The sequence below is a fragment of the Peromyscus californicus genome, unplaced genomic scaffold (genome assembly GCF_007827085.1).
Source record: "Peromyscus californicus insignis strain IS unplaced genomic scaffold, ASM782708v3 Scaffold_7__1_contigs__length_154581171, whole genome shotgun sequence".
NCBI classification, from domain to species: domain Eukaryota; kingdom Metazoa; phylum Chordata; class Mammalia; order Rodentia; family Cricetidae; genus Peromyscus; species Peromyscus californicus.
Genome location: NW_026294595.1, coordinates 143,211,083 through 143,235,526, shown reverse-complemented (window position 1 = coordinate 143,235,526; position 24,444 = coordinate 143,211,083). Strand labels below are relative to the sequence as shown.

At 54.0% G+C, this 24,444-nt stretch overlaps 1 protein-coding gene across 1 annotated transcript; it reads left to right on the top strand.

Annotated features, from left to right (window-relative positions):
• The first annotated feature begins 1,550 nt into the window (after window positions 1-1,550).
• Kcng1 (potassium voltage-gated channel modifier subfamily G member 1) lies at window positions 1,551-20,875 on the top strand. The gene is made up of 3 exons (XM_052724952.1): window positions 1,551-1,664; window positions 14,555-15,354; window positions 17,751-20,875. The coding sequence occupies exons 2-3, from the start codon at window positions 14,581-14,583 to the stop codon at window positions 18,519-18,521; spliced, it is 1,545 nt and encodes a 514-aa protein (XP_052580912.1). The 5' UTR covers window positions 1,551-1,664; window positions 14,555-14,580; the 3' UTR covers window positions 18,522-20,875.
• The last annotated feature ends 3,569 nt before the right edge of the window (window positions 20,876-24,444 follow it).

The window sequence follows — 24,444 nt, the reverse complement described above, 5'->3', positions numbered from 1 at the left end:
GGGACCCGGGACCACTGACCACCAGGGTCCACATAGCCAGGGAACCCTTATGCTGGCCTCCTTATATTCCTCCAGCACACTGCCTCCAGGTCTCTCCACAACTCAGAAACCTTCGTTTTGTCCCTTACTGGGGTCTCTTTGCAAATCTTCCAAAGCTGCATTTCTCTCGGCTTGTGGCCCAGGGTTCTGGCTCCTCCTCGGGAGTCCCGTGTTTGTTCTTCTATAGTGTCTCCCCTCTCTGAACCTCTCCCTATTCCTGCAATCCCCAGCCCCTTCTCTCCCGGTGCGGCCTCTGCAGAAGCTGGGGAGTTCTCGGGGCAGGTCCTTGGCTTACTCTCTGACTCTGCCATCTGTCCCCACCCACCGGCTGAGTGAACCCAAAGCTGACGGCCAGGGCCAAGCCTCACCCTCTCTGTAATGAAGCCCCGGAAGTAGGAGCCCCACTCCTGAGCGTGGTCTCTGCGTCCCTCCTGCTTGGAGAAAGGAGAAAGGACAGTACCAATCCAGTGTCCCCAGAAGCCTGCTCTGCATACGGGTGGCTCTCCCTCCTCTCAGACAGCCCTCCCACCTAACCCCAATGCCTGGCGGAGCTTCTGTCAACTCAGAGGCCTCTGAAGTCCAACCCGCCCTCCCCAGGCTACCGAGTACAGGACTGGGTCCCAACGCCAGAGTCTGCAGGACTGGGTCCCAACGCCAGAGTCCACCCCGGACAGTGGGCAACTAGAACACAGGGGTCACTCTGGGGCACAGGGCACCCGTTCTATGGTGACACCGCAAAGATAGTGCAGGCCCTAGGGCCTCAGGGGCAGGAAGAGTCCAAGGTCACCAGTGGAGAAGGCACGTGATATGGCTCATGTGGCCCCTGGAAGGCGATGTTTAGGTGGAGCGCATCATGGGGCTCTTGGTCTGTCACGCATGAAGTACCCTCCGGACGTGACACTCACAGTGTCACGCGCGCGCTTGGACCTTCTGAGGACCCGAGATAGGGCACGTGGCATTCCCACGATAAAGACCCGCATGGGGAATGAGGCTCAGGTCCTGGCACTCACTGAGCTTGGGGTGGAAGGGCGGGGCGAAGGTCCCACGATCACCGAGAAAATGCGGGACTGGAGAGGTGGCTGCTCCACGGGCTGGGAGCCCCGGGAGGAGGGGCGCGAGCACTTAAAGACCACCACCGGCAGGCAGGGCCCTGAGGGGCGCAGGAGAGGGGGAAGCGGGCGGGATGAAGAGATAACGGCGCTGCGTTCCGCCAGGACCCAACACCCAAGAGGGCTCCGGGTCTGGCCAAGGTGCTGGGCATCTCCGCGGCGGGGTCCCACGGTGGCTCCATCCCCCGCCGCCCGCCCCTCTCTCCGCCCCGTGCGCAGTCCCCTCCCTCCGTCCCGCCTCCTGCCTCGCCACCTCCCTCAGCTGCTGCCTTGCCGCGTTGCCGGCGCACTCGCAGCCCGGCGGACACCAGGAGGCGGAGGCGGGACAGCCTGGGGTCCGAGAGTGCAGTCTAGCGGCCCCAGGGCCAAAGTTTGCCAGCAGCCCCGGGAGGCCAAGCGGGCACTACGCGTCGCCTGCAGCCCCCTCTCGCATCCTCACCCGGGCATTGCTGCACCGGGGGACCGAGCTGCGGCCCGGCCAGCTCCAAGGCGGGGACGCCGCGACGGGAACTTAAGGTGGGAACTTCGCGGGCTGCTCCCTGGCGGGACCCTGCTCCTGCAAGCGGCGCTCCGGGCTCTGCACGTGGCCGCGGCCCCGGTGCCCCCTGCGGATGCCTAGGATCCCGGGAGAGGCCGCCGGGCCGTGCGGGATGCTGTCGCGGTTTAGTCCAGCCCCAGGTCCTCTCGAAGGGTCCCCGGGACGCGAAGTGCGCTCTCTGGCGGGGCACCCAGGAGCACCCTGACTTTGCATGCTGGGTTCTTGGGGTCCCCCGGGAGGAGTTGGGATGCAGGGGCGTCTTTGACTTGCTGGTTCACTGTCTATAGGCACGGAATGCAGCACTCCCACCAGTGGGCCTCATTAAGTCATTCATTAGTTACGAACTCAGAGAGGGCTTATGGACCGCCTACTTGGTCCGTCCTTGGTCCATGGCAAGGTCCTGGGGACAGTTCAACGGTCGTGGGCCTCAGCATCTAGTAGGGAAGTTAAAGGTCTCCTTAGCTTCAGGGTACCCTTGCTTGAGTGACCCATCTTTGCTTACGGTTTTGAGGTGTGGATGGAAAAGAGACCAATTCGTTCATTCCCTGAGTTGTACAAAAATTGGTTGAACACCTACTGTGGGCAGCTCACTATACCAAGTACTCAATGTTCATTCATTCATTTTTTTTTTTTTCAACAAGCCTGTATTGAACAATGACCAAGGTGCAGACGGGACAAGATGGGGGCAGCCCTCCTAGGGTTTAGGTAGAGGTTGAGATTCAGGCCCTGCCTTGGAAGGTCACAGCCTGCCAGGGTGGCCAGCAGCAGCAGCCCATGTGTATAGATAGACGGTTGGTACATAATGCATTCGTTCTTAATGGGGGAGGGGTTCCTGGAAAGGAAGAACCGGGCTTTTAAAAGCTCTTGTGGTGGGGGGCGGTGATGGGGGCTGAAAAGGTTCATCTAATGTTGGGTGAACACAGCCTCCTAGTGACCAGGTTCATGAGCTAAGGTGTCCGTTCAGCACACATTTTCTCAACCACTTGCAATGTGGATGCTCTTAAGGGGTGCTAGGCACCAGAGTTCCCCAAGTGGATGATAGGTGGGAGGCAAACACATATTCACCCCTCTTCAATGACACCTGAGCTAAGTGCAGAGGAAGGTGAGAGGGGGGGTAGAGACCGGTCTGATTCACTGGAGAAGGGAGAAAGTGCCTCTGTAAATCTGGGTAGATATTCACTGGGGTCTGTTTGACACCCCCTCCCACACACACACCTGTGACCACACTCTATGAGTCACTGTAGGGTGTCTCACCAGTAAATACACCTCCAGGTTAAGTGGTGCCCCTGGAGATTAAGGCAGTGCGCTGAGGTGAGCACGTGGTGGGTTTTTCTTTCTGTGGTCTTTAAGCTTTTGTGGCTTTGCCTAGGCACCTGCTGGGTGGAGGGGGAGGGAAGTCAGGCCAGGCATGGAGGCATGGCCCCAGGGGGTTGCTCTTACCAACCCAGCTCTGAGCCAACCCATTCCAGTGGAAAAACGTCTGCCGTGGGACATACTCCAAACCCACAGGGGACCAGCACACTGAAAACAAGACACTGAGCCTTTTCCCAGAGATGGAGGACCCAGGCTGTGAGTGCCCTGCAGCCTGATCAGACAGACCTAGGAACCGTGTTGAGTTCTCTGTACTGAGTAGGCTGCTGAAGTCTGGCAAGAGGTGAGCCACCCGCCCCAGGGGACAGAAAGGTCAAGATGTTTCCTGAACACCGGGGGCTCACAGAGGCTGCCCTTTTCCAAGAATCTACCTGGGCTGGTTGCCTAAACTCAGAAAAGGAGCCCCCTCCCCTCGCTCCCACCAGGGAAATGGTGGACGGTAATACAACCTAAATAGAACTAATAAGAAACATAAGGGGATGAAGGAAGCCGTCGAAAGCCCTGGCCTGTTTACCTGGCAGACAGTCCTTAATGAACCTGCCACAGGCTCTGAACTGTGCCTGAAGTTACCCCCATCTCAGGCCTGCAATGCCCCAGCAGATGACAGGTACGACATGCCCTCCTTCCCACTGAGCCCTGTGAGCAACTTCCTATCTGGTACTTCCCCAGCTCCCCATCACTCCCCTGTTTTAGCCCATGTTCCCCAATGTCTAACCACAAAGAAACAAAAATGACACATGGCTAGGTCAGTGGGTAAGCCTGGGGACCTGACTTGGATCCCCAAAACCAAAATCAAGAACAGCAACAAAAACAGGCAGAGGTCCCAGGGCTGGGGAGGCAGGGACCAAAGACAGATGATCTCTGAGGCTCAGATGTCTGCCAGTCCAGAGAGAGGCCCTGCCTCAAAAACAAGTAGACAGCGACAGGAACAATACCCAAGATTGTCCCCCGGGTACACACCACACACACACACACACACACACACACACACACACACACACACACACACACACGAAGAGGCTAATGGAAAAGGTGTCCTGGCCTCAGCTCTGAAAAGCTCCTGGTGGAAGACAGGTGTGCACCAGGAACCATTTTGCCAGCAGCAGAGTCTGATGGTTAAACAGACAGCCTGCCTGCTTGATATTGGGGAGACAAGTTTTGCCTTATTTTGGTTCAGGTGAGGGATGGAGAAAGGAACCCACATCCCAGCTTGTAATCCCCTAGGGACTGTGACCCCCCCCCTCCCCCCACCCAAGCAAAGCTGAGGTCTGTGGGGACGATGGATGGCGAGTGTCAAAGACAGACTTCCACATGCAGCATTGCTGAGGGGAGGGGGGCAGCATGCAAGGACCGGGGGCAGGCTAATAGCTGGATCTATTATAATTAACGATTTAATTGGGGGTGAACACAGCATGACCAGCCCCTGAGTCAGCCCAGCCAGGAGCCCTAATCCTGACAGATGAGGCTCACAGGAGAGCCAGGGAAGAGATGGAACAGTGCCTCAAGTCCCTCCTCACAGTCCAGAAGCCAAAACCAAGACAGCAGGAGCTTAAGAAACAAATACTCTAACTTGTAGAAATTTGCCGAAGGGTCTGTGTTAGGCTCTGCTTTTCGTACGTTAGCGTTTATCAACAGAGTTTGGGGAAGGGAAGCAGTCCAAAGCGTGTCTCACTGAGTAAAATGAATGCATCTTCTGGGGAGAATCCACTCCCCATACCTTCTCCAGCTCCTAGAGGCCTCCTGCATTCCTTGGCCAATGACTGGGCCTCCCTGTAACCCCTGCAATCATGGCCACGTCTCTGGAGGCCACAGTGGTGACCCAGAGCTCAACAAAAACAGGGACTCTCTTGGTTTCCTGCCCTGATCTAGTGTAAATGCTAAGATAATGCCATTCTCAGCCTGCACTCACCTGCTTCCCCTATGTCCTAGACCTTTCCAAAAGCTTGTCCTATAAAAACAGGTCCAGTCCCTGGCTGGTGGAGATGACAGCTGTCCTGGTCCCCACAAGGACAGTAGAATGCAAGGATCCAAAGTGCCCAGTCTATAGTCCCACCGACTATTGCTTCCTTACTGTCAGTCATGTGTGCTTGTTTCACTGAGCCTCAGTTTCCCCATCTTGCCGTTTAGTATAGAATTCAAGTGTCTGAAGTTAGGGCTCTAGCATCACCCCTTAGTGCTTAGTGAGCATGTTGTAGTGGAAAGTCTAGAGTGCCAACATTTGGGTCTAGGTGAGGGGTCTGTCTGCACCACCCTGAAAAACTACCAAGAGCTCCTCAGAAGGGCCGAGCTACAGAAGCAGAGAGCAGACCAGCAGCGTCTGGAACAGCCCCAAGAGGGATCTTAGGGGTCACACAGCAGTTCATGGAACCCTTTCCTGTGAGGACCGTAGGGTGGGAGATCAGGTGAGGGCTACAGAAATCTCCACTCACCGGCCCTCAGAGCAGCTCTGCCCGACACTATTGCTCTCATTATAAGGGGCAGGAGAAGGCCGTGAGAGACCAGTGCTCTAGTGTGGATGCCCGGTTGAGTGCAGGGTCCTTCACAGGAGCAGTGGCCATGGTTAGCCATCTTGTCCACTACTCCCTCCGCAGATCCAGGCCTCACCCCTTGAGATCACGCCCTGAGCCCATGGCGGGCCAATTGCTACTTAGAAGCCTCCCTCTGAATGAATATTTATCTTTGGAAACCTTAGCTGGACCTCGGTCACAGCTCCCAGAGTGCTATTTTTCTTCCAGGAGGAAAGACAAGAAATAGCCTCAGGCTTGCCACGGGTCTCTGGACTCCTGGAGGAGAACAGGATCGGGGTATCTTGAAGGGAAATGACTGACAGACAGAAGCGGGGGTGGGGGTGGGACCTCTGCTTCTGCAGTGAAGCCTTAGGATGTCCACGGAACTGAAAGGTTGGGCAGGAGGGCTCCTGGCCACCAGGGTTCCCCAGGCATTATGGAATCCTCCCTCCCTCTTCTCTTTGGGACTTTAACAGGATGGTTGTTGCTGAAGCAGCCAGACAGGCTAGTTCCAGGGACTAGGAAATCTTGGAGGGACACCATGCTCTGGTGTCCATGCTGAGCACCCAAGACCATCCCCAAGCTGGAAGCTTTATGGGGCTTGTGCTTTTTGTCTGTTGTAATGCAGGCAACCCCAAGCTGTGGGACCCAGCTGCTCGCCTCCTAGCATGCTGGCCTGTCTTCTATTCCCTATTTTTCTCCTCCCTTCCAATCCCCAGGCTCGATCTCCTTCCCACTCCCTCCAGGCACCTCCATGTAACACACGGATCCTTCTGTGTTTGAGTCCTCGGCGAGACGTAATGTGTTCATTAACATAAATAGCATGAGAGCATAACACTGGAAACTTCCTCTGCCTCTCTCACTCGGCTTATGTTTTAAAGACCCGGTTGTGCCCCCCCAGTCCTACACAGACGACAGCCATTGCCTCTTCTGTCTTCCTCTACCAAGACTCACTTAACTGGTCCCTGGGGATGGGCGCTGGGAACTTCCCACTGCCACAAGTAAAGGGGGTGACATTCTTGTGTTGTTCCTGAGATCAGATTTCCATGAAGCAGACCCCCCCCCATCAAAGATTTAAAGGTGGACAATTTGTTACGTCAGTGTCTCCCATCACCTCTGTGGCCCCCTGAACTGGGAAATAGATGCCGGAGCAGGGTTCTAGAGCCGCAGGGGATCAGCATTGCTTAGTGTCCTTAGCTGTGCAGGATCATCTCCCTTGAAGGCTTGCCCTGGGCTATGGAGTCAGATGGTGCTGAGTTTAAATCCTAGCAGGTCAGTTCAGGGGAGACGCCCTTGGCTGGTGGGTGGAGATGGGTGACAGACACTTGTCAGAGCTAAGAGGAAAACAGCAGGTGTCTGTTGACTGGGCACTGGGCCAAGCACACTCTCATGCCTTCTTCGTTCCACCATAATTCAAGTGGGTAGGAACTGTTCGTGCCTCCATTTTATAGATGCAGAAGCCCAAAGTCGTAGAGCAACCAGCCTCTTTCAAAGCTATGGGCTCCTGTGCTCTCACCCCAACCCCTAGGGAGCAAAGCAGCTGACTGGGACCTGGAGAAGGAGGCCTGGGCCCGACTCTGTCATCTCCTATATCTACTACCCCTCCTTCTCCTCCCCCTCCTCCTCCTCTTCCTCCCCCTCCTCCTCCTCTTCCTCCCCCTCTCCTCCTCTTCCTCCCTCTCCTCCTCCTCTTCCTCCCTCTCCTCCTCCTCTTCCTCCCTCTCCTCTTCCTCTTCCCCCCTCCCCTCCTCCTCTTCCTCTCCCTCCCTCTCCTCTTCCTCCCTACCTCTTCCTCCCCTCCTCCTCCTCTTCCTCTCCCTCCCTCTCCTCTTCCTCCCTCTCCCCTTCCTCCCCTCCTTCCTCCTTTTCCTCCTCTTCTTCTTTGACAAAGTCTTACTGTGTAGACCTGGCTGGCCCAGAACTCACTAGGCTAGCCTTAAATTCACAGAGATCTGCCTGCCTCTGCCTCCTGAATGCTGGGATTAAAGGCACACTCCACAACACTCAGCTATTTTATAGTCTTATGGCCTCAAACTGAATGGTTTAAGATAATCCTCACTGATAGCCTTCTGGCTCTGTAAGCCATATTTTAAAGGGGTCTGGTAGCTAAAACTGGGGCCTGGCAAGACCACGACCCTTTGTGATTGTTCAGAAAATGCTTGACTTGCCTGTCTTAACCTCTGGTGGCAGCCTGCACTCATGACTCCCAGCTCCTCCTCTGTCTTCAAAGCCGCTGTCGCCTACAGGTTGGTACCCTTAGCAGACTTCTTCCATCTGTAACTCGGGCTCTCCTTGCTGTAGAGTGCTCACGGGTCCAGGAATCGGATGTGTGTGCCTGGGGTGACCCTCATCTTCCCGATGTATGACCCCTGTGATGTCCATCTGCACTGACCTCTGAGGTCTGATGTGGGGGCCACTTCAATGGGGTGCTGGGCTCTGGGTACTGTACCCAGGTGAGGCTCCTGCCTCGGCACTTCAAGATAACTCTGCTAGCCTGGCCTCGTCCAGCACTAGGGCCCGTTCACACACTCATCGGAGCACACACTGGTCAGGTCTGCTCTGGCGCTCTGACACCTGCCTGTGAGATACTGCATCCTGCTGTCTCCTTCACTTCAGTCTCACACACACACACACACACACACACACACACACACACACACACTCACGTCCATCTTCCACACCAGTTTGTCAGAGGTGCCGTCTCACTCACGCCTGTCTCAGCGCCACCTACTGGTCGCCTCTGTAAATGTCGCCTCTGGCATCACCCTCCTCTAGTCTCTTCGCCCAGGCCCCACCCTGCTGTAAGTTCTGCCTGCTCTGCCTCCAAGCCCACTGAATCCATGCCAGCCCCGCCCCCCGTCATTCTCCACTCGTCCTAACCTTGCTCTTCCCATTGTGGTCTCTTGCCCCCAAGTCTACTCCTGACACTGCCCACAAAGCCCTGCCTCACACAGAAAAACCTAAGCTGCTCCCTGAGACCCACACGGCCTCTATACCTGCACCTGCTAACCTCCAAACGCATCTCCTGCCTTCCTGCCCCTTTTTTCTTGACCTGCCCTTCAGTCTTGACCATCTAAGCCCCCTTGTGAAATAGATCAACCCTGGCTGTCCCCTGCACCCAGAGTAACCCACCCCAAGAATCATAAGACTGGCTGCTTCACACGCATAAGGCCCTGCCCTATGTCCCCTCCTCTGAGAAGCCCCCCGCCACTCCTCCAGATAATGTTGCCACCCCCATAGTCACCCTCCACCACCACCCAGCTCTGACTCATCACAGCACTCACTATATCCTGAAGTGACTGTGCACTCATGTGGAAACTGTGTCTCTCTGTGGACCATCAGCGGCACGAGGACAGAGGCAGAGTCTGGGTTGCTGCCTGATGTGTCCAAGGACCCAGCGTAGCATCTAATATATGGGAATGTTCAAGAAGGAATGCATGACTCCTCCACAGCCCCTTTCCAGCCAGCAGTCTCTCATGAGCCTCCATAGCCCCCAGAAACAAAAGCCGCCCCCCACCCCCCCACACACACAATCCTTGAAGGTAGCTTAACTAATTCAATGAAAGAACAGACTTGACCCTTGGGAAGGATTGGGCTGGAGAAAGCAGCGTTTGTGTCCAGGAAGCTGGCTGTAGGCCTGTTTGATGAATGCGCTGAACTCTGAAGTCTAGAAATGCCAGCTGTCCTCCCGTGCCCATCAGATCAGGCATCCATGGAACCACAACCTGGAGAAGTGTGGTCAATCCCTCCTTCAGCGGTTCAGCCCTTTGACCCTCCTCCCAGTGAGCTCTGGCACTGAGGAGACTGATCTCCAGCACTCACCCAGCACCCTCTGCTCCAAATAGCCTGCTGGGACAGATAACTCCATGTGGGAATACCTCTAAGAGCTGGGGACCTAGGCAGATGCTAATGCAGAGCCTCTGCCAGAAGGCAGGTGGGGAGTGCAAGGGAGACTCCTCGGAAAAAGAGGGTTCATGAGTGAGCCTCGGAGGAAGCTCCTCTGCTTCCAGACTGTTCTAGCCAAGTAGAACACAGCTTTCCTCTCGTCTGTGGTGGCACAATGGAGTGGCAGAGCGGAGAAGCATGGCACTACTGAAGCACCTGAAAGGGATTGTTCCCACGCCTCTGAGGGATCCCGGCAGGCTGAGCCCGAGGACATGGGTTCCAATTTTAGGAGGAGTGAAAAGCTCCCAGCCGCTCTAAAAGGCAGGCATTTGACTTCAAACAGGTGTAGCCTAGTTTCCCCAAATCCCATCTGTGACGCTACAGCCTTCCCCAAAGATGAGAGTGTGGAGTGGTGCTAAGCCCCTGTCAAACGCCTGTGGGCACGAGGCCCCTTGAAGTGAGCTCCCTCCCTGCTTGGGTTCCTGCTCTGAATCCATGCAGGGGAAGGGAGCTTCCTAAGCATCCCTACCCTCATGATACTGGAAATGATCGTCTCCACTGGCACCGTTGCTTCCTTCAGGAATCAGAGGGAGCGACGATTTGATTCGGTTTGGTTTTGAGATGGGTCCTCCTGTAGCCCTCTATTTTACTATGTAGTGTCAGTGCAAAATCACTGCTCTTGCTGGGCTGTGGTGGCGCACGCCTTTAATCCCAGCACTCAGGAGGCAGAGCCAGGCGGATCTCTGTGAGTTCGAGGCCAGCCTGATCTACAGAGAGAGTTCCAGGACAACCAGGGCTACACAGAGAAACCCTGTCTCGAAAAGGCAAACAAACAAAACAAAACGAACAAACAAAAACACTGCTCTTGCCTCCAAAAGGAAGAAGAGACAGATTATCTGGAGCCAAATCTTAGTGGTCATGGCCAGGAAAACATATTCTCCAAATAGCTCGTTCCACTACGGAAGTGGTTATGTGAGCTCTTATTAGTTACAGGACAAAGAAATCAAATATTTACCGAGGGTAATTTTTACCAAATGTTTTACCAATGATAAATCGAAGTATTTATGAAGGGCAGTAGTGGGGACCACAGGTAGGTGGGTCACAACAGATCTAGTGATCTGGTAGGAATATATTCTAAGGGCTCCTAGTCACAAGGAGATTAGATCAGACACGGGTGAGGGCAGTGGATGGCTTTCAAAGAGACTAAAAATAACCCAAGATAATTTGGTTCTGGTCTGCAACATTTTAATGATCCATAATCTTCCAAGTTCAGTCATTTGGCCTCATAGAATATTTATCACAGGTACAGCCTCCACCCCCTCAATCCCTGTTTCTGTCTCTGTCTTGTTCTCTCCCTCTAGGAACTCCAGTTCATATTAGCAAAGAACAATCTCAAACTCACAACTCTGACTCCACCTCCCAAGTGCCGAGTTATCGGGGTACGCCACCATGCCCAGTTTCTTCAGTGCTGGGCATGACCCAGGGCTTCCTTCATGCTAGGCAGGCTCTCTACCAACTGAGCTACATCCCCAGCTGTTTGGTTTTGTTTATTAAGACAGTGTCTCTATGGACTGGGAGGTGGCTCAACAGTTAAAAGCACTGGCTGCTCTTTCAGAGAGCCGGGGTTCAGCTCCCAGTATCCACATGGCAGCTCACAACCATCTGTAACTCCAGTTCGAGGGGACCCTCACACCTCTACCTATACCAGGCACTCATGTACATACATGCAGGCAAAACATCCATACATGTAAAATAAAATTTTTAAAAATATGTATTTTTTAAAAGCCACAAGTAGTGGCACACCCCTTTAATCCCAGCACTTGGGAGGCAGAGGTAGGCCGATCTTTGAGTTCAAGACCAGCAAGTCTCAGGACAGCTAGGGTTATACAGAGAGACCCTGTCTTAAAAAAACAAAAATAAAAAAGCAAAACAATAAAAAAACCACAGTGTCTCTAGGGCTAGAGAGATAGTTCAGCTCTTGAGAGCACTGGCTGTTCTTCCAGGGAACCCAGGTTCAATTTCTAGCACCCACACGGCAGCTTACAAACCGTCCATAATTCCAGCCCCTCCAGGGGCACCGCACACTTGCAGTGTAGACATGCATGCAGACAAACATCCATGCGTGTTAAATAAATATTTTTTTAAAAGAAAACATCTCATTGCATAGCCCATTCTGGCCTCCAACTCAGTAATCCTCCTGCCTCAACCTCCCAGGTGCTGGGATTACAGATGTGCTCTACCAAGCCCAGCTATGGACGGTGATCTTAAAAAGCCAAGTGTTCCCTAAGCATTATAGTACAGACCTGTAATTCCAGCACTCCTGAGACTAAAGCAGGGGAATCACAGTTCTGAGGACAACCTGGGCTACATAGTGAGACTGGGAGCGGGCCAAAATACGAAACTTATGCTACTTTCCTATGTGTCCCTTTAGTTCTAGAAAGGCCTCTAGCCAGGCCTCAAATGGCTGTAGTACAGGGCGGAAACGTGAGTGGAGCAGACCAGAGTAATGGAGACAGTGGGGAGTGTGGGGGACCAGCTCCCACATTTATTTACCCCAGGGAAAGAGAGGAGAGAAACAGAGAAAAACAGGATAGCCTCGGGTGGGCCTGGATCCTTATCCACTGGCCCAGAACTTTAGTCCAAAGGTCTATTTACAACAATGCCAAGGGGCGGGGCAAAGGACCTCCTCTTTGCTAGTTACAGCCAAGTGTAGACCCTCACAAACACCTGGTACCCAGGCCCGTATGGGGTCCCATCAACCTCTTATGCAGTCATGCTGCGTACAGTCACTAGGAAACCTAGTGAGCTACAACAGGGGAGTAGCTGGGACTGCAGTAGACCAGAGATGTCTTGAAAGGCAAAGGCATTTCTCAACTGGAATTCAGGCCATGAATACATATTACATGAAATTTCTTAATTAGAAGTATTCATGAACCAAGCTGAGCCCACGAGCTGGAGACGGTTAGCCATCTGATTCACTGGGTGCAGACCCTTCCCTCTGAAGCCGGGAAGGAAGGAAGGAGTTCCTAATTGCTGATGTTCTGACCTGTGTTTTCTAAAACTGGCGTGTGCTGTTGGCTTATCCACAGTAAACGCTCTCATCTAGCGAGCGGGTCTTGAGCCTTTACACTGCTGGGTGATGGGGTGAGTCAGGCATGGGACCTACCTCCCCCGGTGAGCAGACAGCACACAGGAGGATCCAAGCTGCTCACAGATAACCGTAAAACTGGATACACAGTGGGGCTAAGAAAATGGCTCAGCAGGGAAAGTGCTTGTTGCTCCAGCATGAGGACCTGAGTTCAATCCCCAGCACCGAGTACTAAGCCAGGCCTGGTGGCGTGTGATTGTGATCCCAGCCCTGGGAAAGTGGGCAGGCAGACCCCGGGGCTAGTCAGCTAGCCTGGCTTAAAAACAGCAAGTCTCAGGTCCCAGTGAGAACCTATCTCCAAAAAAAGGGTGGATGGCTCCTGAGAAAGGACACCCAAAGTTGACCTCTGACCTCCACAATATGTACACACACCTGCACATTACAGTTCATGCGCGCACACACACACACACACACACACACACAATGTACCTTGAAAAAGGAAGAACATGGCCTATGAATGTGACTCAGTAAGACTGCTTGCTCTGCAAGCATGAGAACCTGAGTTCAAATCCCACCTCCCATGTAAAAAGCCAGACATAGATGGGTGTGTCTGTAGCCCCAACACTGGAGGATGGAGAAAAGCAGATCACAGGAGTTCACTGGCCAGACAGCTGAGCTGAAGCAGCAAGCTTCCGGTTCAATGAGAGACCCTGCCTCAAGGCAACAAGGCAGAGAGCCATAGAGGGTCCTCCAGGTGACATCTGCCAACAGTCAAGCAAACCAAGCCCAGTCAGACATTTCTTTGTCCATTAACTCTTATGTACCTGCTTCCTGTTTGTGGACGTGATAGGATGTTCAGATAAACATTCATACAATAACCAGCCAGTATTGAGTCCCTGGCCTTTGTCCAGGATTTTGTCCTTCCTGATCCCCTGGAGTGGGTCACATGATTAAACTCATTTCACAGGTAAGTGACTTACCTGGCTGTCTGACTCCGAAATCTGTCACCTCAGTACCAGGGCTTTTCTCCTCAGCATGAAGGATCTTCTCAGCCAGATGACTGGCAGGGTTGTCATGGGCTGCCTCCCTGGCCCCTCTGCTGGAAGCTAGAACTCCCCAACACATCAGTCAAAACTACCTCAGACATTGCCGAATGTCCCATGTGGACTAAGTCCACGCCACTTGAGAGCAACTGGCCTGTGCCCAGCTATCCTTCTCAGCTAAGCCAATCTGATAAAAGTTGGCTGGGCTAGGGATGCCTGCCACTCTGGCAGAGTGCCTACCCAACATGCACCTGGGCTCAGTCTCCACCACCTCACGCATGAAACTAACCCAACCCCAGGACCACTCTGACCCTCATGGACCCCAGTTATCTCAGAGGCCCGCCTCCAATTCCCAACACCAAGAAGTCAGAGCCTCAGGCTGGTCAAGCACGCTGTGACCGAGTTCGTTCCCCAGAGCCCATGTGAAAGCGCATGGAGAGAACCAGCTCCGCAAAGCTGTCCTCTGGCTTCCACACCCATACGTGCGTGTGCACACACATCTGCCACACAGACACATCCACTACCACACCCACAATAATAATAGTTTTTTATATGTTATATATTACATAATTGGGGGAGCTAGAAAGATAGCTCAGAGCTTAAGAGCACTGGTTTCTTTGGCAGAGGACCAAGATTCAATCCGCAACACCCACATGACAATTTACAGCCACCTATAACTCCATTTCCGGGGACCCTAACATCCTCTTCTGGCCTCCTTAGCCACCTGCACACATGTAATACATACAGACAAATAGGCACACACACACATACACACAAACAAAAATATTCAGAACCTACAGTGGCATTTTTAAATATAATAAAAATGCATATTCTTTTTGTTTTTCAAAGTCAAGGGTTTCAACCTGTGGCCCTTGGGACCCAGACCAGGGAAGTGTCTTTAGAATCCACAGTCAGAGAGGGACTCAGCTAAGACTCGGGGTTCACCAAGGGTCTCTCTTCCTTCTCCTCCCCAGGCCCAAGAGGGATGTGAAGCCCCAAAATGACCCTGTTACCGGGAGACAACTCGGATTACGACTACAGTGCCCTGAGCTGCACCTCAGACACCTCCTTCCACCCAGCCTTTTTCCCACAGCGCCAGGCCATCAAAGGCGTCTTCTACCGCAGGGCCCAGCGGTTGCGCCCGCAGGACGACCTGCACCAGGGTAGCTCACTTGGGGACCGCAGGCGCCAGATCATCATCAATGTGGGTGGCATCAAATACTCGCTGCCTTGGACCACGCTGGATGAGTTCCCGCTGACGCGGCTGGGCCAGCTCAAAGCCTGCACCAACTTCGATGACATCCTGAGCGTGTGTGACGACTATGATGTGACCTGCAATGAGTTCTTCTTCGACCGCAACCCTGGAGCCTTCGGCACCATCCTCACCTTCCTGCGGGCTGGCAAGCTGCGGCTGCTGCGGGAGATGTGCGCCCTGTCCTTCCAGGAGGAGCTGCTGTACTGGGGCATCGCCGAGGACCACCTGGACGGCTGCTGCAAGCGCCGATACCTGCAGAAAATCGAGGAGTTCGCCGAGATGATGGAGCGGGAGGACGAGGAGGAGCCTCTGGACAGCGAGGACCCAGACACTGAGGGTCCGTCCACCAGTGAGGGCCGCCTGGGCCGCTGTATGAGGAGGCTGCGGGACATGGTGGAGAGGCCACACTCGGGGCTGCCTGGCAAGGTGTTTGCCTGCCTGTCCGTTCTGTTTGTCACCGTCACCGCCGTCAACCTGTCTGTTAGCACCCTGCCCAGCCTGCGGGAGGAGGAAGAACAGGTAAGGCTTTCTGTGACTCCAAAGACTGGCTGTAATTTCAATCGCCATTACCTTCCCTGGGCAGCCTTCCCTCACCGCACTGGTTGAGTAGCCTCCATGGTGCTCGACATCAAACTGTGTGGATGTGTTTGCATCCATCTTCTCTGCCTCCCCCCTGGAGTCAGTGGCTGTGACTAAGGAGTCAGTGTCCTAGTCTCTACTGTGTCCCCTACTCTCCCATCCTGTGAGATCTAGAACCAAACCCAAGAAAGAGGAGACTCTCAGCCTCTTCTGCAGACTGCAGGAGTGAGTGAGTGTGAATGAGACATGCCCGCCTCTGAGCTGGGCACATTCCAGAGGCCATCAAAACTGACCTGAGTCCTCTCTCCTGCTTCCTATCTCCCTTCTATAGTAATACCCCAAGCACCTTTTCTTAGTCATAAAAATTATTTTTATCCATAGGTCTGTGTGTTCGTGCATGTGTCCACCGGGTTAGCATGTCTCTGTGTACAGTAGGAAATTGTATATAAGACATTTACTGCCAGGCTGACACAGGCTGTGTGCCCCCAAAAGCCATGGGATGGGGGGAGGGGGGCTCTGCCCTCTGCCTCCATCTTGTCTTCCCTCCAGGTCCTCCTGTGACCCTGCAGGGGATATGTTTCTCACATCCACCCAGCAGTTGAGGATGCTGGGGCAGGCAGAGCAGTTTGCCGAGTCTAGGTTCATGAAACCCACAGTCTCTATGCCCCATACAGCAGCTGGAGACCCAGGATAAGCCCACAAAAGTACACAACTCCCCTACATAGCACCTCCCCCAAAGTGGACTTGGTTGAAATCTTCAGAACTATGGTTGGTGTTTGCCATATAAAAATGCACACTAGGCTTTTCTTACAGATGACAGAGAAAGGCCTTTGGTGAGAGCTGGGTACATGGGGGAGGTCTCCTAGTGACTCTCCTTACCTACAAGACCCCTGGGCCTGTGAGTTGTGACTCCTGCCCCACGCATACAGGAACAAGGTACACACTGTATAGGCATTTGAGGGATAGGCTTGATGACATGAAGTGAACATAAATGTCATGCCAGCCAGCATTTATTGAGCACCAACTGGACACCCTGTGTGTGCTAAGCATTTTATGCTGTTTGACTTAGCCTTTTCTTACCAGGGAAAAGTTCTTCTATCTACAGATATCATGGAGGATGTGATCATCACTACTGTATTTACAACCCAGAGGGGATTACTGGCATGGTCTTACACAGTGAAGCTTTTAAAAGGATCTTAAGAAAACATGTGGCTAATAAAATTAACTTTTGATGACCATAGGGACTGGGGACAAGGAGGAGGGCTGGAGCCTGAACCTGAATCCCATCTCATCCACTCTGGTAGCGTAGCTGTGGGACAGTTACTAGACCACTCTATGGCTCAGCTCCCCTCACCTGCCCAGGGGACTATGACCACTCTTAGTGAGTCTATGTAAAGGGATCAGAACAGAGCATGTTATCTAGTACCTGGGTTAGTGGCCCCCTACTCCATAACCATACAGGGGGGCTTATGTAAGAGACCTCCTATACACCTGAGGCTACTTAGGTGGGGTGCACTCCAGGAAGGTTTCCTGGAGCAGGAGGGATTCCCATCTCAGGTTAGAGACATCAGAGTCCCCAGGTCAGATCATGTCCCCAGGCTGGAGGGCATTTTCAGAAAGACAGACTACACAGGCCCTCTGAGAACCTAGCCATTTAGAAAGTCTCCAGCTGGGACATCTGTAGCTTTCCAGGGCTCCAGCCTCTTGGGAACTGTGTGCTAGGAGGATGCTGGCTAGGCATGTGGGTGAGGGGGACGCAGGCTGCCTGAGTTTTGTGGACTGCATCATCTGAGCACCTGTATCAATATTCTGATGCAGAAAGAAAGACTGGCAGAAAAGGAAAAGAAGGAGAGCCAGGCTGTGGTGGCGTACACCTTTAATCCCAGCACTCGGGAGGCAGAGGCTGGTGGGTCTCTGTGAGTTCAAGGTCAGCCTGGTCTACAGAGCAGATGCCAGGACTGTTACACAGAGAAATCCTCTCGTAAAACCAAAAGAAAGGGAAAAAGAGAGACAGAGGGAGGGAGGGAGGGAGGGAGGGAGGGAGGGAGGGAGGGAGGGAAGGAGAGGGAGAGGAGGGAGGGAAACACATACAAGGCACGGGAGCACCAGCCGCTGGAGGGGTGGGATTGCCTAAGTTGAGGAAATCGAAAGGCCCAGAAAATAGGAACCCAGCTGGCAGCTGCAGAGGAGTCTGTCTGGAGATCAGAATCATCAGCTAGAGCAGTTGCCCCCAGGGCCTGGTGGCATGGAGAGGCAGGGAAGAAGGGTGCCCAACCCAGGCTAGAGCTTCTTCCCTGCTGGCTTGCTGGTGTGACCCCTGCCCTGTCTCTCCGCAGGGCCAGTGTTCCCAGATGTGTCACAACGTCTTCATCGTGGAGTCCGTGTGCGTCGGTTGGTTCTCCCTTGAGTTCCTGCTGCGGTTCATCCAGGCGCCCAGCAAGTTCGCCTTCCTGCGGAGTCCACTGACCCTCATCGACCTGGTGGCCATCCTCCCGTACTATGTCACACTGCTGGTGGATGGCGCTGCCTCCAGCCGCCGCAAGCCAAGCACCGGGAACAGCTACCTGGACAAAGTTGGGCTGGTGCTGCGTGTGCTGCGGGCACTGCGCATCCTCTATGTGATGCGCCTGGCCCGGCACTCCCTGGGGCTGCAGACGCTGGGGCTCACAGCCCGTCGCTGCACGCGCGAGTTCGGGCTTCTGCTGCTTTTCCTGTGTGTGGCCATTGCCCTCTTTGCCCCACTGCTCTACGTCATCGAGAACGAAATGGCCGACAGCCCCGAATTCACCAGCATCCCTGCCTGCTACTGGTGGGCCGTCATCACCATGACAACCGTGGGCTATGGAGACATGGTACCTAGGAGCACGCCTGGCCAGGTGGTGGCTCTGAGTAGCATCCTCAGCGGGATCCTGCTCATGGCCTTCCCTGTCACCTCCATCTTCCATACTTTCTCCCGCTCTTATCTGGAGCTCAAGCAGGAACAAGAGAGGGTACTGATCCGCAGGGCCCAGTACCTCATCAAAACCAAGTCGCAGCTCAGTGGCATGTCCCAGGACAGTGACATCTTGTTTGGAAGTGCCTCTTCAGACACCAGGGATAACAACTGAGGCCAGAAGACATCCCTGCCCTGCCTGCCAGCTGCGGCTTCATGCAACCACCGTCACCAACCTGGAGTGCAACCGCCTGGAGACGGACGTTAGCGCTTTCAAGTCCTGCCCTGGCCCGGGACTGACCTGAGTGAGCCACACCACAAGAAGGATATGTGCCACATCACCGAGAGTCCCTGCCCTCCCTCAGAGCCCAGAAGTGAAAGGGAAGCGAGCTGAGGCCAGCACCTCACCCGCCCCAGCCTCACATCTGTTTCCCACCCTCAGGAGCCGACTGGCTCCTTTCCACATGTAAAGAACACACAGGGGACTGTGTGGAGAGAAGTCCAGACAGCAGGCGGCCACACATGACTTTAATTCGTCCACTGAGAAGGGAAAAGCCCTCCACTGGGGCTCTCGAGGAAGGAGCTATGTCTCTAAGTGAAGCCAGCAGCAGGGTCGCAGAAGTGAAAGGGCCATGTTGCTGGGGTCTCGGGGCTAGTGAGACCCCGGTGGGATGGGAGGAAAGGGAACAGACAGACCTCTATGGAGACCACCTTGGATGCTGTGCTCAGCCTCCTGCTGCTCCTGACTCCCAAGCCTGCCCTTCATCCTGCTTCCTGCTCACCTCCGCCCTGTCCTCTTTTTCTCCTTGAGAGCCCCCTTTCCAGACTCCCCTCATCCCAGTTGGGGGACACCATAAGCCGGTCAGCTCTACTGACTTTATAGGTGAAATTGCTTCATTTTGTGGCTTAAAATAAGTGAGATTTTAGCCCACTCCAATTTATTTTAATATTTTTAAAAAAAGCCCTTGATACACCTTACCAGATCCTCAGTCTCAACCCACAGTGGGCCAGTGCTTCCTGCAGATGCAGCCCTGGGAGGTCTTGGGAGTGTGTGGAACCTCCTCTGTGCCCTCAAAGGGAGCCGCTCCCGGTCTCAAAAGCATAGTTTGTGCACCAAGAGGGACCCTAGGCCAAGTTAGAAGACTCCATCCCAGCTCACTGTGTGAGTCCTGGGTGCCTGGCACTGAGAGGAAGTCACACATGCACATGTACACACATGCACATGTAACACATGCACACACACTTGTCCCCAGCCTCACAGGTGCAACAGCTTCCTTGACTGCTTTATCCCACATCCCAGCTGCCTTCTCTCTGTTCAGCAGCAGAAATTGCGCATTGAGACACGTCTGGTTCTGACTGTGGGCTGTGCAGCTCAAATCCCTGCCTGCTGCTACAGTCTCCAGCTTTTCCCACACCTCCACACCTGTCCAGACAGTCCACTGGCCCCTCCTACACCTCCACACCTGTCCAGACAGTCCACTGGCCCCTCCTACACCTCCACACCTGTCCAGACAGTCCACTGGCCCCTCCCACACCTCCACACCTGTCCAGACAGTCCACTGGCCCCTCCCACACCTCCACACCTGTCCAGACAGTCCACTGGCCCCTCCTACACCTCCACACCTGTCCAGACAGTCCACTGGCCCCTCCCACACCTCCACACCCGTCCAGACAAGCCTCCCTTCAGACACACCCAGCCCACCCCATCTCATCACGGGCCTTCACCCCTGCAGAGCCATCAGCTGGAATGCCCTCCCTACGGAACCTGCATGGCTAAATCATTCCTTTCGCTGCTTCCCTGACCTGAGCACCCACTCCTGCAGTTTCCCCATTTTCTCCTTCCTCTGCTGGATCTTCACCAGGTGAAACTCATTTCTCGGCTCCTGAGCTCTGGTTCGTCTCCTACAGGACCAGCTCAGTTTATACTGGTAGGGACTCTAAAGCGGTTCCCTCCCTGCTGCCTCCCAGGACCTCAGGCAGGTTAGCACCTAAGAGGTGCTCAGAAAACGTTTTTGAAAAGCAGAATAAAGGGGAAACAGCAAAAAGGAACAGAGATGGAAAATGTATCCATTACAGCTTAGATCTGAACTGTCCCTGACTCTCTAGAGCCATACCACCCCAAATGTGCCTGATCTCATGTGAAATGTCACCCAGAAGCTCACATGTCAAAGACTTGGTTCCCCATGCAGAGGTGGGACCTCTGGTAATGGGGTTATGAGGGCTCTGACCCCATCAATGATGACCCCATCCACAGCTTTCAACGACCGCTGGGAAGCGGTAGAAACGTAGAGAGGGTGGGGCCTGGTTGGAGGAAGTAGATCATCAGAGATCTGCCCTTGAAGGGTGTGTTGCTCCAGATAACTCCCTCTTGGTTTCTCTCTGCTTCGGCTCCAGTGAGGGGAGCAGCTGAGTCCCACGACATACCCCTGTTGGGATGCTGCCCCTTGAAGTGGGCCAGAAACAATGGAGGCAAATGGCCATGGACTGAGACCGGAAACCAAAGTAAACCTTCCCTCCTTCGAGCTCCTATCCTCTGGTGTCTTGTCATAGCAATGGTAGCTGTCTGTCACCGAGTTTATTTTTAACACTGGAGCCTGGGTCCCTGGAGCACCCACACACACACATCTTCTCCTTACCTCACGGGAAGACATAGCCATCTCTGCACGGCATACCCACAAGCAGGCGGAGTGGAAATACCATCCAAACCCCAAGGGCCTCCCTTAAAGCTCCTTTAAAGCTCCTCTGACGCCTGCTCCAGTGACTCAGCTCTGCAAAGAAAGTTTTCCTACTAATTAGCATCACCTTCCCTGGCCCAGCAGATGTCACAGTCCAGCCACTTCAGGGTGGCACCTCAGAGTGGTGGGATGCCCTTTCCCCCTCAAAGGTGGCTGTGAGAAACAGTCTATGAATGCATTAAGCAGGGTGTAGAGGGAGCCTTCTGAAGGCAGAGTGTGGGAAGAAATGCCACTTGTTGGGGAGGGGACCCTCAAACTGAAAACAGGGCCTGGAGTGTGTGGAGAAGCTGTGGGGTCTGTGGCCGGGGTCTCTAACCTTACCTTGCAGGTTTAGCCCTGCCCTGGTGAGTAAGGCTGAAGCATAGATTGGCCACCACCCAGGACCTCACCTAGGGATGAGAGGCTCCAGATTCCACCAACATAGTGAAGAGGACTCAGGCCCAAACTAAGAGACAGGGCACCTAGGACACCCAGCAAACTGTTCTAGAACAGAGGGCAATCTCTAGGCCAGGCATTTTGTCCTCATAGCCAGGGACTCACTGTCCATGGGCGATCTGAGGCTGCAAGACAGCTGTGGTCAGACCCAGATGAGAAATGGTCTGGTGTGACCTGTTGGCCTTGTGCGCAAACCTTGGCTCTAGAAGAATTTAGGAGATTTGGCAGTGTCAGTCTGTAAGTCACGTGGCTGTCCCTACCCAGGACTTGTCAGACACTTCAGAGTCACAGCGGACAGGAGCAGAATCCCAGCCCTGCCTCTGGAGTGGCCCGAAACCAAAGTGTGGTGACTGGGTACCTGTCTTTGACACCAAAGAGAGGGAAGGACCAGAAGACTCAGGTACCTCAACACTTCCAGCTTCACAATCCAAACACTGCCGAAACTACACAATGAGGAACATGTCAAGATTTCACATGAAAACAAACCTGACCCCGATCTCCTTCACACTTGGTCCCATCCTGTCCCAATGCCTCAATGTACCCAGGTGAGACACTGTTACGTAACCACAGCCTGTCTCCATGGGGGAGCTAATGGCTGTCAACACCTAACTATGGGCACGGCATCTGTCCACATCCTTTTAGAAGGATCAGGGAGCCATCAGCAACACCCTCTGCTCGGCCAACCCTGGGGACCAAGGCCTGATCCTTGTGCGGTCCACACAGTGACAGGGAGAGAAATCGTGATATGCGAATTTGGCAGAAAAGAAACTGACTGTGGGTGATGCTGGTGACTTCCCAGAGAGTGACAGGGTCAGGGGAGGCCATGAAGTCTGTGACCCCGGCCACTCCAGAGGCCAGAGCAGAAGCATTGTCTACTCAGTGCCTGCCTGGGCTCCCGGGGGACTTCAGGGCCAATCTGGGCAACTCTGGGAGAGTCTGTCTCAAAGTAAAAAGGGCAAAGAAGGTCGTGGGGCAGTATTCAGAGACACAGCATTCCCGAGGCCTTAATACCTCAAAAGGTATTTTTAAATGTTTGTCCAGAGAAGGACTTGCAGAGGAGATGACACTAAATACAGAGTGGCGACTCAAGCCGAGAGAAGGGCTGGCCTACACGTCCAGAGGTTGGGGGCCTTTCCACCAGCCTTGGAGAGAGCTGAGGACAGACACACACACTGCCGGACCACCTCAGGATCCCACTTATGCCGCATCAGGGCCTGGCCCCTGACTCCCTCGGCTGCCCCCATCTCTCGCTGTCCCCCCTCATGTCTCTTCAGCTGCCCTGCCTGCCTACATCACCCTCTCCTGGCTCTGGGCCGCAGGTCCACCCCATTACCTCCCAGCTGAGGTATCACAGGTACCGCCTCCCTGTTTCTTCCTGTTTCTTCCTTTCCTGCCCTCGGTCCTGCAGCCCAGGGACCCTGTCGGATCTCTCACATCTGCTCGGAGCCCAGCCCTGCCTGGCACCCTCACCCCTGCCTGTGGTACAGACAAACACAAACACAATGTCTCTGGGCATTTCATCCTTTTTGTCTTCACCAGCGTCACCACAGACCAAGGGCAGTTGCTGCTTCCTGGGTCTCAGTCCCTAGAGAGGGTCGTTTTCAAACCCACCTCCAGAGCCCTGACCCAACCACTTCCCGGGCGGGGTGGCCACCCCAGCACACAGTTCCTGTGCCATGTGCATTAGAACCAGGCACCAGGTGGCAAGGGATGGTCCCTGTGACCCGGAGACTGCTAAGATTCCTCAAACAAGCTAGTTCCGTGTCTGCCCACTCGCCTCCCCTCGCCTGTCCTCCCTCACACAGACGCCACAGGAAAAGGCCCTGATACAGGCCTCCTAGCCCCCTGGTATCTCCTGTGCCCCTCCCCTGGAGTGGCATGCTCTCTACCCTCGACATGCATGACAGGCTGACATACTGTCCTCACATGCTTCAGTAAGGGTCAAGCCTTCACTCATTTATTTCATGGTGGAACCCATGGCCTCACACATGCTAGGCAGGGACTCTCTCTACCCCAAGCTTTGCTTCCAGACCTCTTTTTACTTCTCATCTTCAGACAGTCCAGGTGGGCCCTGAACTTGTGATCCCCCTGCCTCAGCCTCCAGTGTCCCTGGAATTACAAGCCTGTATGACCAGGCCCAGCTTAAACCTATATTTTAAACACCTCTTTGCCCATCTCTAAAAGCCATACTACCAAATGATACATTATACAGTCGTTTGCTTGTGATCTTTCTGTCCCCCTTGATGCGCAACCCTTTGAAAACAGAGCCAGAAGCACCCTGTCTGGGACAGAGCCAGGCCCACACTGGCCCAAATGCACCAGCTGGATACCTGTGCACATAGCCTCGACCAGTTTACCCTGGGGTTCTGCTTGGAAACGGATTCATCCTGTGAGGATTGCTGTCCATCAACGGTCTTTTATGTTGAGTCAAATGGACGAGCAAGTGCTGTGGGGCTCATGTCCCAACCATAAAACAGCCCCACGAAGTTTTTCACTCGCTTCTCAGAAAAAAAATCACTGTTTACCTAAATGACGTGTAAATATCCAGGCTTGGCTGGAAATAGATTTAAAGTCACCAACTAGCCTTGCTTGAAAGAAAAAAAAAAAAAAAGGAGGGTAGAGGTGGAGATGGGGGAGGAGAGACTGAGTACAGAAGGAGGGGGGAGAGAGGAGGAGAAGGAAGAGGGGAGGGGGGAGGGACTAGCTCCTGAGGCCAGGTGACTGTGCAGCACCTACTGTCTGAGCACACTCTATTCTGTATACATGGGGCCCAGAAAGGAACACCTGTCACCTGCCCCTAGTGACAGGTCCGGTTAGTCGGTAGCTTGAGTTTATCTAAAAAGAGGATACAATAGGAAGCATCTTGCTTCGGAAGTTTAAGGGCATAACACATGTGGTCATCCACCAAGGCACCTGGGGACAGAATTC